The 18,697-nt window shown below is 42.0% G+C and overlaps 2 protein-coding genes across 6 annotated transcripts in view; one reads left to right on the top strand and one right to left on the bottom strand.

The window, feature by feature from the left end:
* RNF170 (ring finger protein 170) overlaps positions 1-14,741 on the bottom strand; it is a 33,920-nt gene extending 19,179 nt beyond the window's left edge. For 3 of the 5 annotated variants that reach the window (XM_054720008.1, XM_008143892.3, XM_054720009.1), the window contains exons 1-3: positions 14,544-14,741; positions 5,484-5,627; positions 1,850-1,925 (exon numbers count right to left, since the gene is read on the bottom strand). In XM_054720008.1, coding sequence (XP_054575983.1) covers positions 1,850-1,925; positions 5,484-5,620 — 213 coding nt within the window. In that variant the 5' untranslated portion in view covers positions 5,621-5,627; positions 14,544-14,741. Of the gene's footprint in view, positions 1-1,849; positions 1,926-5,483; positions 5,628-14,301; positions 14,505-14,543 lie in introns of those variants that run through there. The other 2 variants (XM_054720007.1, XM_028148727.2) reach the window with 2 other exon arrangements.
* A 195-nt stretch (positions 14,742-14,936) lies between these two features.
* The window catches only part of HOOK3 (hook microtubule tethering protein 3), an 82,646-nt gene continuing 78,885 nt past the window's right edge, over positions 14,937-18,697 (top strand). The window contains exon 1 of the mRNA XM_008143893.3: positions 14,937-15,184. Within this exon, the coding sequence (XP_008142115.2) occupies positions 15,128-15,184 (57 nt within the window). The 5' untranslated portion in view covers positions 14,937-15,127. The remainder of the gene's footprint in view (positions 15,185-18,697) is intronic.

The following is an 18,697-nucleotide window of genomic DNA, read 5'->3' as shown; positions in this document are numbered from 1 at the left end:
CATTTATATATGAAACATATAACAGGCTTTTCAAAGTTATCTTCATGCTCAACTACACTTACGAATATAGCCAATACTGTGTAGTCCTCATCAAATTTGAGATTTACAATAGTTTAAGGTTTTATAAGTTTAGTAAAGTTAATTATTTTCTTAACTTTGCTGAAGAAATATTTAAAGTTATAAATATTGTTGTTTTATTTATAAATCGCATGGTCTCTACCTTCTTTCCTGAACACAATTTAAAAATAAAAACCTAGGATAACTTAGGAGTTTCTCTTTTACTCCATTAGAATGAGTAACACAAGGCTGAGCTAATGCATAAATGAAGGATAAGATATGCCAAACTGTTTCCGAAGTATTAGCTTTATTTTTTCATTTTTAATATATATTTTTTCATTCATATATTCCTGACCAGTGTTTAGCTACTTATTTAGCCAAGGTCAGACCTTGAAGTTATAGTCTTTTATGTCATTTTTAATGGTGCAAAAAAGAAAAACATACAGCACTTAATGTTTCCCCCCCTACCTTTTCTCTCATTATTCTTTGGGAATTAACTCATGAAAAACCAGTTACCAGTGCTGTCCAACAGAACTTTATGCAATAATGGAAATTTATTTGTGCTGTCCAATATGGTAACCACTTGCTATAAATGGCTATTGAGTACTTGAAATATGGCTAATGTGACTAAAGTACTGAATTTTTAATTAATATTATTTAATTTAAAATTAAGTAGCTATGCATGGCTAGTGCCTACAATAGTAGGACAGCACAGTATAGGATAAGTCACTAGCTTATTCTAATCAAGCTATGGAAGGTATGCGGTACATGCATAGGAGAGTGGTAAAGAAAAAAAAAAAAAAAAAAGGAAGATCCCCCTCAGTCTGGGACTCCTGTATATCTAGATCTAGTCATGTAACCCCAGTGTGAATTTAAGAAAATCTTAGTGATCTAATATGTTAAATGAGAATAAATGTTGCCTTTCTTATGTTTGAAGATTAAATAAGAATAGTATGTGAAATCATTTTGTGAATTACTAAACACTATCCCAGCATGAATTATTGATAATAACAGCTCTGGAACAGAGTACTACTAACATGCTTAAACTATTTTTGCATCAATTAATTTAAGTTCTATGAAGCAGGAATTCTTGTGTGTTTAGTTCAGAATTGAATTCCCAATTCCTAGAACACTGTCTGGCATATAGTGGATTTTCAATAAATATTTGGTGAATGGATAATCAATAAAACCCTGTTTGGAATTAAAGTTTGCTTGGTGGGTAGGAAATCAACTTTTTAAATTTTGTTTTTTGATGTGAGCTATACATGAAGGTGTATAATATCCTACTTAATCCAGCCTTCATAAAATATGTTACATTTCTGGATCAGAGAGTCCATCTGGTTAGAAACAAAGACAGGGCAGATGAGAAAAGTTTTCTTTTTTTGCCTAACTAGTTTTCTTAACTTTGACTGCTGAAGAAAAAGAAAAAAAAGCCACTCTTTATAGTCATTTCTTTGTAGGTCTTTGAGAAATATATGTTAGAAAGAATGGTTTTTCCACTACATTTCGCTAAAGCCAATTAGACAGTGATTATTTCCTCACAAGTAAATAAAACAAAAACTGCTGTCTTTTAAAGCAAGTTAAAAAGATATGAAAACACCTGAATAGATTTAATACTAGTCATTTGCCTAATCTGAAAATATACAATCGATAGGATAATTTTAGGTCTTAAAGCAGGAAGGAGAATATGTTTCCAAAAAGTAATTTATTAATATTTCATCACAATTTCATACACAAAGGGAGTAATAACGTCTACTTCTTGCATAAATGCACATATTTACATAAACAGTACCTGTTCTGTTTGAAGTTGTTCCCGAAGCACCCTTATTAGTTCTTGGTTTTCTGGGTGAATGTTTTGATGTGCATTTCTGTTGAATAAAATACAATAAACTTTGAATATAAAATACTGTCAGATGAATCAGTTTTCTTTATGAGTCTAAATTTTGACCTACAATTACTGGTAACTAAATAAATGTAAATGATAGTGGACAACTGTACTCCACTTCCAGGACTGAACACTGCAGGCTATTCTGAGATCCCTGATTATTGGCCCATTTCAGGTTTAAGTGGCAAATGATGAAATCCAGAGACCTAGTGCCTTGGATTTAATGTAATCGCAGACTTACAAATAATAAAAGAACAATGAACACATTTAATTCCTTTGTATAATTCCTTCCAAATAAGCAGCTATATAAATCTATATATTATTATGCATTTGAACACTTTTCCATATATAACTAAGTCCTTCTCCCAACTTTTTAACCTATGGTGAGGTGGGGGACAGAGAAATCAAAAACTAAAATGATAGCCTGGCCAGCGTGGCTCAGTAGTTGAGTGTCCACCTATGAACCAGGAGGTCCCAGGTTTGATTCCTGGGCAGGGCATGTGCCCAGGTTGTGGGCTCAATCTCCAGTGCAGGAGGCAGCTGACCAACGATTCTCTCTTATCATTGATGTGTCTATCTCTCTCTCTCTCTCTCTCCCTCACCCTTCCTCTGTGAAATCAATAAAAATAATTTTAAAAAGCCACACAACTAAAATTATAAAATGTAGAAATGCCAAAAGCTAACATACCACTAATATCTTAACATTAACAATTAAACTGGATACTCAAAGGCAAGAAGATAGTGACTGATATTATAGGATGGGATAAGACAATGCGTATTGAAAATTAGAAGTACTTAGTAGGTTGGGGATAAAGATTTATCTCTGAATTATGGCTTAATTTCATTTGACTGTAAAAGTTTTTCCTAAATTAAAACCTCTTTAACAGCAATATTTTAAGTCCACACAATCCTGGTGTTACACTATAGAGGAACCTTTACTCTCTGGGTGAACCAATATCCAACAGCAATAAGAATTCTAAATTAATATTCCAATGGGATAAGGAAATGTAAAGAAATCCATCCTATGATTTTTCAATTTTTAGTAAAAAATTCAAATTTTAGCCCTAGCTGGTTTGGCTCAGTGAATAGAGCATCGGCCTGCGGACTGAAGGGTCCTGGGTTCAATTTCAGTCAAGGGCACATGCCTGGGTTGTGGGCTCGATCCCCAATAGGGGTTGTGCAGAAGGCAGCCAATCAATGATTCTCTCTCATCACTGATGTTTCTATCTCTCCCTCTCCCATCCCCTCTGAAATCAATAAAAAATATTTGGAAAAAAATTCAAATTTTAGAAAAGAAAGCTGATGAAATATAACCATTATTTCAGAGAAGACAAAAACAATTTAAAGTCAAATATCTAATCAGAAGTTCAGTATAAATGTAATGAAACTCCAGTTAACCCTTGATTTAACAGACTTTGGTTTTAATGGAAAAAATTTCCAGTCCTTATGTAGTATGTGAAAATGAACACATTGTTAATTTGAAATGCTTTTTTCCAAGATTTACTTATAATTAAATTAACAGGTTATTTTTTTGTTATTAATTCACTGTTTTGGTTTTTTTGTTTGTTTGTTTTTGTAATTTTTGAATTTTTTTTCTTTATTAAGGTATTACATATGTGTCTTTATCTCCCCATAGACCCCCAACCCCCCACTCATGCCCTCACCCCTCTGGTGTCTGTGTCCATTGGTTAGGCTTATATGCATGCATAGAAGTCCTTTGATTGATCTCTCTCCCTTATTCCCACCCTTTTTTTAAAAAATATATATTTTATTGATCTTTTACAGAGAGGAAGGGAGAAGGATAGAGAGTCAGAAACATCGATGAGAGAGAAACATCGACCAGCTGCCTCCTGCACACCCCCCACCAGGGATGTGCCCGCAACCAAGGTACATGCCCTTGACTGGAATCGAACCTGGGACCTTTCAATCCACAGGCCGATGCTCTATCCACTGAGCCAAACCGGTTTCGGCTATTCCCACCCTTTTTTAACAAATTTTAGCAAATGGGCCATATGTTGGAAAAAACACTAGTAATTTCACTGACATAAATAAATATTACATATCTACAACTATATCTACATATTTAAATCCAAGAAGCATCACTGGTAAACAATGTTCAGCAAATGATTAGCACGTGACCACACTACATCGCTCACAGTAATTGGTTCTGTTATCGGGTTGGGTGACCTTCTGCAGCAGTCTTAATGCACACTAGCCAACGTTCTGACGTGCACTGAGCCACGCCCGAACCATGTACATTTGTTTACTCCAGATGACTGATGAATGCCTGCATTTATTACACCTATTCAGTATAAATTTAAAACCACTGTAATATAGGAAACTATTCTGTAAAATTAAACTTTTCATATATACTTAATTTTAATTACACAAACATGTCTACCTAAGTAAAAACAGGCAAACTAATTTGTCAATTTTTAAACATACACATTCAGAAAACCTACTTTATTATATAACAGCCTTTCAGCTTTAACAGACACCACCTCGCCTGTTAAATCGAGGTTTTACCATATATATATATTTTTTTCTCCATGTGTTAACACTTAAATTTCTAGTTTATTACTAGACTCTGTATATTGGTTTATAGTAGCAATTTTCAAAATTTTTCATCTCATGGCACACATAAACTAATTGCTAAAAATTCTGTAGCACACCAAAAAATATTGTATTTTTTGCCAATCTGACAAAAAAAAAGGAATAATTTTGATTCTTTCAAACTGAATGGCTATTGTTGTGTTGGCTGCTGTCATTTTTTTAAATTTCAGAATCTAAGGGAAAAGAGGTCAGTGTCCCTGAGTAAATAGTCAGGTATTGCATGTTTTAAAAATTCTTGTGGCACACTGGCTAAAAATCGCTGGTACATACGGTAGACATCTGAGACCTTTAAGTATTATTTCTGATTCTGTAACAATAATTTTAATTCTAATCTAAAGTCCCTATCTATACATATAAAAGGCTAATATGCAAAGTGTCCCCTTGGGAGTTCGACCACTCGGTATGACATGCACTGACCACCAGGGGGCAGTGCAGAACAAAGGAAGGCCCCAGCCGGCAGCCGGAAAGCCCCGATTGGCCGATTGCTGGCCAGGCCTAATGACCCTACCCATGCACCAATTTCGTGCACCAGGCTTCTAGTATACTATAAAATGGGTTTTCCTTTTTTTAACTTAGTTTTATATTTAAACACTGAAAATATTTTGTATTTATTATATCACCTACAAGTTAATGGATTCAATTATGAAAATTACATTTTCAAATAGCGATACTCCTTATAGAAAATATTAATACTTTATTCAAAATATGATAATAAATGTAAATTTATCTGATAAGACAGCTAATATCAGGGAATGTATGGTAGCATTTAGGGCCTTGTAGAAAATAAAACACTTTAGTAAATATATACAATTGCTGAGATTTATTACTTGCTTTTCATATTAAGGATTAAGCATTACTAGAAGCAGTCAGAAAATCTGTGGCCCTAGGAAATATATATTATTTCAATTCTTTTGTCCTTTAGTCTCACCTGAAAAGTGCATATACCAGGGTAGCAATCAAAGCGAAACTGACCACAACTGCCACAAGTACTTGGTCACTTACTCCTTCTATGACTGAATCATCATCCAGTTTCAAACTTTGAACTTCTCCCTGATATTTGGCCATTCCAGGTCTAAAAGATAAAAAAACAAGATGAAAGTTACAACTGACACAGTGAAAAGAAAATATATTAATAAAAATCCTATGTAATAAAGAGCTAATATGCTAATTAAACCGGACGGTGGAACTACCTTCCGGAATGACGAGTGGGTGGGGGGCAGGGCCACAGGGTCACGAGGCAGCCGGGGCTGGGAGATAAGGGCAGAGGCTGCCAGGGCTGTAAAGGCCTACTCTTGCACGAATTCCGTGCACCGGGCCTCTAGTATAAATATAATTGACTTCTAATATATTTAATTTTTTTTGTAGTACCCAGTTAAAGTAGGTTGTATTAAGTACAACTCCAGTGTGGATTGCCCCATTAATGAATTCTTTAAAATTAGCCAGACACAGAAACACCAATCAGAAAGGATATATGAACCCCTATGTTCATAGCAGCACAATTTACAATTGCTAAGATTTGGAAACAGCCTAAGTGCCCATCAGCAGATTTGATGAGTGGATTAGAAAACTGTGGTACATCTACACAATGGAATACTACGCCACTATAAAAAAGAAGGAACTTTTACAATTTGCAACAACATGGATGGAACTGGAGAGCATTATGCTAAGTGAAATAAGCCCGTCGGAGAAAGATAAATATCACATGATCTTACTCATATGTGGGATATAATGATCAACATAATTTGATGAACAAGAATAGATCAATCTAGAGACAAAGGGTAGGGGATGGAGGGTTAGAGAGCAACCAAAGGACTTGTATGCATGCATATTAGCATAACTAATGGACACAGACACTGGGGCAGTGGGGGCTTGCCAGGGCTGGGAATGGCTGCGGGGACGGGGGGCGGGGGGAGGACGGGGTAATTGGGGAAAGTCAATTGGGGAAAAGAAGACATATGTAAAACTTTAGACAATAAAATAAAATAAAAATTTGCCAGACATTATTTTGGAGAGTACAGAATTCTATTTCCTGTAAGGAAAACAATTACTATAATGTATCATCCATTGTAAAACAAAATTTTAAAAAATACCCTTTTCAAGTATAGCTCCTTTCATTTAAACAAAAAAAAACAACCACAAAAAAACTCCTGCCCAACTGCCATTTTCTTATTCTTTAATACCACATAAATTCTCCAAATAGATCAGATCCCTCTTCTCCCTCATAGCACTAAATGTACATCACAGAATTTATCATGTAGGGATAGAGAAGAAAATATTGTCTTTTCTGTACATATTCCTATATTACCTAGCATAGTGCCCTATGTACAGCAGAACCTAATAAAATATGTTTAAATAAGAGTGTCTTACCTTACTTATCTTATAGTATTAAGTAATCCTATCTAATAAAGAGGGAATATGCTAATTGACTGCCCCGCCCTCAAAGATGGTGGCGCCCAGCGGGGCAGAGGGGACTGGGCACCACCATCTTTGAGGGTGGGGCAGTCAATTAGCAAATTGACTCTGCTCACCTGCCTTCAGAGTCCCCCAGTTCCCTCAGCCCCCCAGCCCCTCCCAAGGCTCAGGTAACCAGGGCCCGCCGAGGCTTGTGCTGCCAGCAGTGACAGCAGCAGAGGTGTGATGGGGTGTCGCCTTCCCCTGATTGCCAGGTCACCTCCTGCCCCTGAGGTCTCCCAGACTGTGAGAGGGGGCAGGCCGGGCTGAGGAGACACCCCCCCCCTCCTGTCCAGTGCATGAATTTTCATGCACCAGGCCTCTAGTTTGAAAAATAAAAGACAATGAGACTATAGGACATTCATAGCTATACTAAGAATTAATGAAAATTCTGGTGCTTGAAAAACTAGTAGCCTCACCTGGGACTAAGCTCAGCTTATGGTTCAGAATTCTTTGACCTGCCTGGAATATGGAATCTCTCTCAGGCTGCATTTCCTTATGAAGAGAAAAGGGAGGATATGAAACTCTCCTTCCCATAGACAAACTAGAGAGAAATGATCACACCTAATTTCTATAGGTATAAGGAGAGAGAGCCCAACCATATTGGAGTCCAAATGTCACAGGTAATTCATGTTTTTCAGATGGCAAAACAGAAAAGTTCAAAGACTTATAAGACACCTAAATGGAAATAAAGGAAAAAAAGATTCAATTAAATATATATAACTATTCAGAGCTGGCAGACAGCTCTGGTCGGGGTGGAGTAGAGGGATTGAGCAAAAAAAGAAAAAAAAGAGAGAACTCATAGACATGGACAATAGTGTGGTGTTTTGGGGTGGTGAGGAGGAGGTTGGGTGGAGGTGGAAGAAGGCATAGAGGGAATAAATGATGATGGAAATTTTAAAAAAAAAATAAAATAAAATAAAATTCTGTATTTATGTAACTTACTGCATGAAAAGAGTTTTAGTCAATATCATTATTCAGGAGACTCTGTTAAGAGGAATCTTTGAGTGTGAGAGTCTAAGACCTTTGAAAGAATCTGAACTCACTGCTTGTAAGAAAATTACCTCTCACTGAAGAAACTTGAGCAAACAAACAGATCAAAGGCGGCTTCCATCAGCTTTACACATAATAATGGCCTAATATATGAGGAACTTTCTAATGACAGGTTTCAGATATCCATGATGAAGGCTCACACCAGGAAACTCAGAGAAAAGAGCCTTAACTTCAGTATTTTTATCCAAAAGAACAGTCAAATGAACTGCCAACTGAAACTGAAGAGCCTCATATAAGCTAGGAGTGAGCCATGTAGTCAATTTAGATTTTTATTTTATCAGATTTCCTCTTTTTAATTAGAGATGCTATGGCTCTGTCAAAAGGCCTAAGGGTAGTGGGGACTACTTGCATGTGCTCAAAGATAACCAAACTGTAATCCCCAGTGTTGAGAGTCCCAGCCTCTAATTACTGAATCAAATTATTTCACAGTTGGGAGGATCTTCTCCTACGCTATACACTTAGGGAGTTTACCACTTCGTACTTTTTTAAAAAATGGAATGATCGCATTTGTTTCTATGTCCTTCCAGGTGTAATCGCTGGCAATGTGACTAAATTCTACTGTACTATTTTTTGTTATTGTTAATCCTCACTCAAGGATATTTTTTCCATTGATTTTAGAGCAAGGGGTTGGGGAAAGGTTAGGAGGGAGGGGAAGAGAGAGAAACATTGATGTGAGAGGAGAACACATCAGTTTGGTCGCCTCCTGCACACGCCCCAACGGGGGCAGGGATCAAACCTGCAACCCAGGTATGAGCCCTGGGCCAGGAATCAAACCTGTGACACTTTAGTGCATGGGCCAAACTTTACCCACTTAGCTACACCGGCTAGGGCCTACTATACTAATCTTAATTATTTTTTATTTTAAATAAAGTTCAGTATAACACTTACACCACATCTTAATTCACACTAGCCACATTTTAAATTTTTTTATTGCTTTCAGAGAGGAAGAGAGTGGGAGAGAGAAATAGAAACATCAATAATGAGAGCAAATCATTGATCAGCCGCCTCCTTATGCCCCCACTAGGGACCGAGGCTGCAACCTGGCATATGCCAGACCAGGACTATGAATTAAACCATGACCTCCTGGTTCATAGGTCAACGCTCAATCACTGTCCCACACTGGCCCCGCCTAATTTTCTCTCTCTATATATATATTTATTGTGATATGTGTGTGTGTGTGTGTGTGTCTGTGTGTGTGTGTATGACTTCCACATAATTACTCCCTTAAGATATTGCTTCATATGAACATTTCCAAGAGCTCAGAGACCCAGGCAGAATATGTTAAGTATTGCACAGTGATATAATGTTACTTGTTATCATTTTTATAGAAGTTCCCAAAGTTGTTGAAATGAGTTATTTTTTTATTTTTTATATTTTATTGATTTTTAACAGAGAGGAAGGGAGAGAGATAGAGAGCTAGAAACATCGATGAGAGAGAAACATCGACCAGCTGCCTCCTGCACACCCCCCACCGGGGATGTGCCCGCAACCAATGTACATGCCCTTGACCGGAATTGAACCTGGGACCTTTCAGTCCACAGACCGACGCTCTATCCACTGAGCCAAACCGGTTTCGGCATGAGTTATTTTTTATTTCCACAAATTCCAGTTCTACCAAAGAAGGTGCTTGGGCTGAGAAAGGGTAGGATGGGAGACTGCTGATAAATTTGAGAAGCACAGAGAAGTCAGTTGCATTTTCTTGTCATGTGGAACCCTACCTAAACCTAGGGGCTCTCATAGGGAGAACTACTAATGATGACTGAGACCTACTTGTTGGGAGCTTCAAAAGTAGTTTCACTTATAATCCTATATAATAAAAGGCCAGCGGCCATAACGGTGTAACGACCAGAACGACTGATCAACCAGTCGCTATGAGGTACATTGACCACCTCTTGGTCCCTCCCCCCAGCCCGCAGGCTCCATTCGCTAGATCGCGAACAGGGAACCACGGGGAACTGGGGGGGGGGGGGGGCGGGGGGGGGGGTGTCAGTGGTGGGACAAGACTGGGGACTGGCAAGCAGGCAGAAGGCAGACCTCTTGGTCCCTCCCCTGGGCCCGTAGGCTCCAATCACTGGATGGCGAACGGGGAACCAAGGTGGGCGGTGGCGGGGTGGGACTGGGGACTGGTGAGCAGACAGAAGATGGCCCTGATTGCAGGCTAGACCTAGGGACCCTACCTGCACACGATTTCATGCGCTGGGCCTCTAGTCAGAGTATAAAAAAGGAACTGAAGGATCTCTTACCCCTTGAGACAGCATGGAGGGACCTGGAGAGTATTATGCTAGACGAAATAAGCCAGTCAGAGAAAGACAAGTATCACATGGTCTCACTCATATGTGGAATCTGATGAACAAAATAAACTAATGAACAAAATAGATCACAAGACATAGAAGCATGGAACAGACTGTCGAATCGGAGAGGGAAGGTGGGGGTGGGCAGGTGGGTAGGCGGGAAGAGATTAACCAAAGAACTTGTATGCATATATGCATAACCCATGGACATAGACAATAGTGTGGTGAAGGCCTGGGGTGCAGGCTAGAAGGGGTCAATGGGGGAAAAAAGGGGCACATCTGTAATACTTTCAACAATAAAGATTTTTAGAAAAGGAACTGTAGGAGCTAGTGGCTCAAAAATGAGGTATTAAAATACCACCTTAGTTTGGAAAGAAGCAAATTTAAGATTATAGGGGATAAACAATAGAAAGAAGATTTTCTACTGGAGAAGATGACAATAAACCTCAATCCTGCTAATGAATTCCAAAGTTGATCTGAGCTTCAATTGTCCGACTTTTGCTTTTCACAGTCAGTTTTTATCTAGAACAGAACAGTGCTATCAATTGTGTCCAACATCATAGCTCTCAACTGAAGCCCAAGCATTGCCTGGAGTTTAGCTCCAATTCTGCTACTACAATTGTGACCCTATTTAATCTCACAGGACCTCTCATTTACTGCAAAATGGAAAAGCGAGACCTGAGGATTCCTTAATTTTGTCCCACCACTACATTTTTATGATCCAGAGTTTTTTTGCAATAGAAAAATAAAGTTAAAAGAGATAAATACCAAAGGTTAAAGTGACTACAAGTGGGGAGGACTGGAAAAGGCAGATCTTAATCTTCCCAGGATACAGTTTTATAGTTTGAATTCTTTTCAAGTATATATTACTTTAACAATAAAAATAAAAGTCAGTGCCTGCTTCCTCCTGTGAGAGATGAAAATTCGGTTTAAGTGCTCAGATTTAAATCATCTGTCTCAGTCTCACTCTTACCTACCACCTGTTTCTTGATGGTGTCTTATAAAGGTCTCAGTGAGTACACTGGGAGGCACACACATTGACTACATCTTATTCCCTGAGCAGTGCACAGGGAATATCACATGTTATAGCCGCTACTAAATGCAGCTTACTTCAAACCCAGAAACAAGGTTATTAAATTTATAGAACATGGTATCTAATCTATTTCACAGGTTCCTGTCAAATGTGAAAATGTGTTGATAGCATTGTTTTTAACTACTAGAGATTTACAGAAACAAAATACTGTATATGTTTGAAACTGTGTTGGTAATTGATAGAATAATTATAGAAGCAGAACTAATTTCTAGCTTTGGCTTTGTTATTGCTTAGCTGGCTAAATCTTAGTGAGGAATATACTTTAATATATCAAAGAAGCATAAACTTTGGAGTCAGACAACTGTGTGCTTAAGTAAAATCTGAACCTCAGCTTCCGTATATGTAAAATATATAACATTAATTTGAACCATATCAAACAGCCACTTTTTGGCAAAAAAAAAAATGCAGCACCTTGTTTTATGGGGTCTAGGGAATAACAAAGAAAAAACATTCAGCATATTGCTTGGCACATTATATAGGTTCTCAGTAAATGGGAGTTATAATTATTTTTCTTTCTTCAATCCTCACCTGGGGACATGTTCACCTATTTTTAAAGAGAAGGAAAGGGAGAGAGAGAGATAGAGAAACATTGATTGGTTGCCTCCCTGAGTAAGGCCCCGACTGGGGCTGGGGATCAAACCTGAAACCCAAGTATGTGCCCCAACCAGAATTGAACCCAAGACCCCTTGGGGTACGGGACTATGCTCCCACCAACTGAACCACACCAGCCAGGGCAGAGCTATAATATTTTGATTACTGTTGTTAACAGTTATTAACAACTGTCAAGGAATCAGCAGAACCATGATAAAACTTAGCCCTACCTTTCCCATAGCTGCATTATATAGCATCTCAAACCGCCTTTAATCAAAGCGCTAAGTAGGTATTCCCTGGGAAGACAGGATAAACTTGGGAACATTACCATGCAGGGCTCCATGTTTACCTGAACATGATAAACAGCTGTCGATGAGAACTAACCTGAGTAAGGAGACAGCTAAGTTCCACTCCCTTCTCTTTGATCTTTTCCAAAGTTTCCAAGAAATACACACACACACACACACACACACACACACACACACACACACAAATAAGGAAAATACAGGAAATTCCATAACTTCAAAGGATAAACTCATTGTCTTTGTACCCAAGCTCATGTAGGAATGTGATGGCCACATGGCTTCTGCAGACAATTACTGACGTCCGCCAAGCTTTTAAAATAATTTCCTTCATGGAAGGAAATTGGAGCTACACAATGAAACCTCAAGAACTCTGTACTATCACGCATTGGGGTGAGCAGTCTGACATGAAAAAGGAGACTTTAGTCAACTGTGTCAAGCCTTGAAAACTTGAGCAGCTGGAATAGAGGGGTTCTCTACACAACAGTCCTTCCAGGAAAGTCTAGCATCTTGTTTTCCTCTACATCCCACAAGTTACAGGGGAGTCAGACTCACCTAACTGACTTTGCATGCCTAACAAGGGTAATGGTTTGGTCACTTCAAGTGCAAGGGATTCCACAGAAACTGGTTTGTAGGAAACCTGGTTTGACAAAGATCCACAAGGCATCAAAGGAAACAGCCAGGTGAGATACGTATTTGTTATTTCTCTACCCCTTAGTGTAAGGAAGAATGTTTAAAAGAAAGATCATCGAGAAGACTTCAAGAAAGATTTTTTACATTCACATAATGAAAAATCATCATACGAACTGTGAACTGGTACTCTGTAAGGCATTATTAAAAAGTAAGTATTGCCCTGGCCAGTGTGGCTCAGTTGGTTGCAGCATCATCCCCTGTGCCAGAGGTGGTGGGTTTGATTCCTGGTCAAGACACATACCAAGGTTGTGGGTCCCATTCCCACCCGAAGCAACCCATCAATGTCTCTCTCTTAAAAAAAAAAAAAAAAAAAGTCAGTGCCATCTTGATTATTCTGAATGCTCACTGACAAAACATACATCTAATGAGGAAAAAAAAAAAAGGGGGGGGGGGGGCTCCAGGAACTGCAAACCAAAGTAAAGATGTATCCTGGGAAGTTAAGTTTGCTGCACCTCCAATAAAAGTTTGGCATCATCTGGTAAAGTTATGCACACCCTATGACTCAACAATTCTCCCTGGACTCTAAGGCATGTATTCTTAAAAATAACCCTCTTACACATTTGCAGTAGTATCTAGGTTTAAGACTGCTTATAGCATGGCCCTTAGTATCCCCAAACTAGAACAACAAAATGCCCATCAACAGTAGAATGGATACAGTTACATTCACACAGTGGAATACTAGACAGCAATAAAAGTTACCTACAGAAACATTCAAATTCACCAGTAATTCGAAGCCACAAAGTAATACAATATGATCCCACTCATCAAAGTTCAAAAACAGACAAGTAAAACCATACTGTTTAGGCATGCACACCTAGGCGGTAAAATTATAAGGAAAAGCAAAAAAAAAAGTCACAGTCTAGGGAGGAAATTGTGCTCAGAAGGGAATGCAAAGTGTGGGTGGAACTCCTGAGGTACCAGCAATGTTCTGTTTTTATCTGGGTGTTTTATTATTAATTCTTCTTTAAACATGTACGCTGTATGCAATTCTCCGCCTGTCATACAGCATAAAAATGTATCGGTAACCCTGCATAGATTCACACCTCTAAAAAGGTGAGAGCTGGGGACGATCCCCCTAGCCATAAGGACGAAGGCCAACACTTAGCAGCAGGACTCTGGGAGAAACAGGCCCCGGGAACTGTCGGGTCCTCACGGATCCGCGGACTGGGGCACACCCTCTCCCTTCTTTACGTAACTAAAGTTTTCAGGGGGTCGAGGATCCACGAGACCCAGTAAGGGTGGCGGGCTCTCCTCACCGCCGGCCAAGCCCACCTAGAAACGCCGAGACGCTCGCCACTCCGGCCCTTGCACCGCCTCCGGGATTCCGGACGGGACCGGGCAACTCTGGGGCTCTGCCCGGGCTCCCCGAAGGAAGGCGCAGCCCCGGGGTCCAAGGCAGCGACCCCGGGGCAGTGCCGCCCACGCCGAGCCCCGCCGGCAGCTCCCGGGGCCCGGACCCTGGTGGGTGGGCGTGGCCGGCCGCGGGCCGGGAGGGGTGGGTAGGGGGCGCGTACCTCTCCACCGCAGAGGATACCTCGCCAACTCCCGGTGACTGAGGGTAGAGATTATTTCCGGGGACGGCCCCCGCCTCCCCTCCCCGGCGACCACTAGCTGTCTCCTTTCCACTTGGGAGTGCGGGCACGGGCGCACGCGCATTGCCGCGCTTCCGTGAGGACACGCGCGGAGGACCCGCCGTCGCCGCCAGGGCCCGGCGCGCGCGCACCCAGACGTGCCGGGGGGTGGGCGTGGGGGCGCGCGCGCGGCGGCGGGGAGGCGGGCCGGCCGGAGCGCGGCTGCGCGCAGGGGCCCGTGGGCCGCGGCTGGACCAGGGCGAGGGGCGGGGACGCGGGGCTGCGGGCGTGGCCGGGCGCGCGCGCGCGCGCAGCGGACGCGCGTCCTGAGTGAAAGGAAAGGAGGGGCACCGGGGTGACGGTGCGGGAGCCGCTGCCAGCGCCGGACCGGAGTCGGCGGCCCGGGCCCAAGGGCAAAGGTGGGCAAGAGGCCAGATCCGCTCCCCGGACCCTCGGACGCGGCCCCAGCCCGAGCGGCTGCGCTTTCTGGCGAGGTGGGGAGGCGCTGCCAGCCCCAGCCGGGGAAGATGTTCAACGTGGAGTCGGCGGAGCGGGTGGAGCTGTGCGAGAGCCTTCTCACTTGGGTATGCGATGGCCGGCGGGGCTGGGAAGACCCCCCTCCCTCCGACCGCCTTTCCGGGATCCCCCCTGTGCTCGTCGCGGGGGGCGAGTGCCCAGGACTGCGGTGCCGTCACATCCGGGGCCTGGGGCGGGCGGAGCCGGGGGAAGGCTGGTGCGGCCGCGTCTTCACCCGTGGCCGGGCGGGGGGTCGGCGGGGAGGTGCCGGGCACGGGAGGTTCAGCCCGGGGTCCGACGAAGACTTCCCGGGCTTGAGGTGTTGGCCCGGTGGAGGCTAATGATGGGGTGCAGGCGGCACTGTAATTAGGGTTGTTTGCAGCTGATGAGGCGCTGGCGCTTCTCGCTCCCAGGGACGCCGAAGGGTTGCTTCTTCCTGCCTCCGGGGCCGCCGACGGAGGCACTCGGGGACCCCTGGTTGCGACGCTCCTCGTCTTTGTTGTGAGGTTCGCGGGGGATGGAGCGCAGCCCCTGCAGGGCTGAGCCGGCCCGCTGGAAAAGGAGAAGTGCTTTGCAGGGAGGGTAGGAAAAAGACAAAAAAGGCACCCAGAAACACGATTTAAATAAAAGGCGAGGTGCACTTCAGCGATGAGAGAGGAAGCGGTGTGGAGGCACTCATTAGAGGTAGTGAAGATACAGCACAAATCTGGAAGGTATTTGGGGAATCAGCAGTGGAACTCGACCTCTCACGGGCAACGTTGTGGATGGAATTCTAATGTTAAATTACTAAACGTTTACTGAAATCCTCACGTCTTTATGTAAAAAAAAAATGTGTTCGATTATTTGTGCCTTTAGCAGCCTCTTCCAGAGCCGGACCGAAACCGCAGGCCTGGGTGTGTTTCGCGCGCCGCGGTGTCAGTGCCTGGTGTGTGTGCGCACAGGTTGTCAGAGCCACAGGAGACACCGAGTGCTTCTTTCTTGGAGCATTCGTCCTATTGCTGAAAACGTTAAATACCATTTTTTTTTTTTAGAATAAAATACGACTATATTTATGGAGGTGATGAACTCATAACGTTAAAAGTAAAACACAAATGTCAAATCCTTTTAGCGGTGCCTTGGGTTACAAGTTCAGATCCCCGGAGTACAGCCTTCACTCGCCTGTGTGGGGCAGTTCTGTGGAAAGGTTAGAGAGGCATTCCTAGGTCGGTTGTAAAAAAATGTAATGAAAATAGTTTGAGGTTTTCATCATTTGGCTTATGCCATGAAACAGAGTGTGTCTTTTTGAAACAATACATACAATGTCAGAGCTTGATCATACTCATTAACTTTTATATGAGGCCATTCTCGGGATTTCAGATTGTTTGCAATAATATTAACTTACAGCTTACACCTGTAATGGGTTCCGACCTCAGGCGGGGAGATGGGTTTCACTGCTGTCTTTTAGAGGAGAGAAAAACTGATACGCTGCACAGTGTGGCCAAGGTTTGACGAGGCAGAGGAGAGATAAAGAAAAGACATTATCACATTTTTTTGACACTGTGGGAGGGATAGGTTTGGCAGAGGTTGTACACGGAAGATTAAGGATCTTCAGATGTGCGTTTTTTTGAGTCTGTACAAAGTAGAGCCTTCCTCCACGCTAGAAAAAGAGGCAAGAGGGCAAAGATGAGGGAGCTAATTGAATTGGAAGTAGGGCTGCATTGTTTCAAGTCTAGAAAGAGGTGTCATGGAAACAAAGAGGTGTATTTCAGAGACATCAGCAAAAGGATGGTAGTGCAGCTATTTGCCTGAGAAATGCTAATAGAATAAGAGGAAGAATCCTAGAGGGAAGTTTGAAGGGGTTACTAACAGAAGCACACAATGTGAGAGCACCTATATAGAATCTGGTAAAATGTCAAAACAGCTAATCCAGGCTATCAGCTGTGGAGAGAGGTCAAGGAATAAGGCATTGTAGAAAAGGCTTTTGGAAATGCCACCGGAAGGTTCATCGAGCAAAATTTCTGGAGAAGAGAAGATGAGAGATCAGAGTTCACACAGAGATGTACAATTCTAAGATTTGGAAACATTATGAAACATTGCACATTGAAATGTTTCCAAAGGAAGTTGAGTTTAATGCTGTGTTTGTTCTCTTTGTCGTTATAAATGCTTATGTGGAAAATGTGTGAGGTAGCTGAAAAATGTACATTGTCTCATAGCTCCCCTTATGTCGGAAGCCAGATTAATGCTGAACACAATTCTAAAGTTAAATAGGAGGGAAAATTGTATACAATACACTCCAAAGAAAAGATTCCCATTTACAATAATTTATCTATAATAATAAAAGTATAATATGCTAATTAGACCAGACAGCCGAACGTCCTTCCAGATGTCCTTCGGACAAAGCCGCTGCGGCTGTGAGGACCGAGGGCAGGCAGCCTCCGTGGCAGCAGCAAAGGCTGCAGGGTGATGGTGGCGGCGCCTTCCCCTGATCAGCCCAATCACCTCCTTCAGTAGGACATCCCCTTAGGGCTCCCGGACTGTGAGAGGGGGCAGGCCAGGCTGATGGACCCCCTCCCCTCCAGTGCACGAATTTTCGTGCACCAGGCCTCTAGTTTGAATATAAATTCACAGACAACTTGGTTGTGTGATTACTTTGCATACAGCAGGTTAGAAAGTAACTGCAGCACTCTGCAAAATGCGACAGCTGTCAGTAACATAGGAGATGTAAGAACTCAAAGTTCAGTTGGGGTGATTCCGTCTTTGAGCTGAGGTCTTCAATACTTCCAGAGGCTCCTTGTTCAGTTACTGAAGATCATACTTATGATCCTGAATCTCAAATAAAAGTTTAACTACATAGCATTTACTTTGAGGTATGAGGTATATAGTACATTTTAGAAGTTCTTCCACTAGAAATGGTAAAAATAAAGCTCAGCACTTAAAGGGATGGCGGTTAGTCACCTATGCAGAATTCAATTCTGTGGAACATATCCTTGCCCCAAATGCTGGTTAAAATGCTATTGTATTAAGGAGTTTACTAACCCAAGAACCAAATGTTTCAAAACAAATTTTTTTGAAAGAGGAATGCGTATGAAAAGACAAAGTATCACCCTACCAGTGGAAAACATCTTAAGCATAAATTCCAAATCAAAGTTTATACTACAAGCAAGTTCAGCAAGATGTGCTTGAAAATTTCCACTCTACCTCCTCTCCCCACCCTCTGAGTCAAAAATGGATTCCTACCTGTTAGAAAAATTTGCCCTGCCTACTGCATCTGTCAAGCCTAATTTCTTGAACTGTACATGAAAAGATCGCTTTTTCTATTGATTTTTTTACAGAGAGGAAGAGAGAGGGATAGAGTGCTAGAAACATCGATCAGCTGCCTCCTGCACACCCCCTACTGGGGATGTGCCCACAACCAAGGCACATGCCCTTGACCGGAATCGAACCCGGGACCCTTGAGTTCGCAGGCCGACGCTCTATCCACTGAGCCAAACCGGTCTCGGCAGATCGCTTTTTCTAGGTTATAGAGACTGAAAAGCCAGAAAGAATCTGGGATGTGACCAGTTAATGACAGGAAGCTAAGTGGGAAAAGCATCATCCCACAG

Source organism: Eptesicus fuscus, chromosome 8, assembly GCF_027574615.1.
Source record: "Eptesicus fuscus isolate TK198812 chromosome 8, DD_ASM_mEF_20220401, whole genome shotgun sequence".
Lineage (NCBI taxonomy): Eukaryota > Metazoa > Chordata > Mammalia > Chiroptera > Vespertilionidae > Eptesicus > Eptesicus fuscus.
Note: the sequence above shows the minus strand (reverse complement) of the source record. Positions and strands in the feature narration are given on the sequence as shown.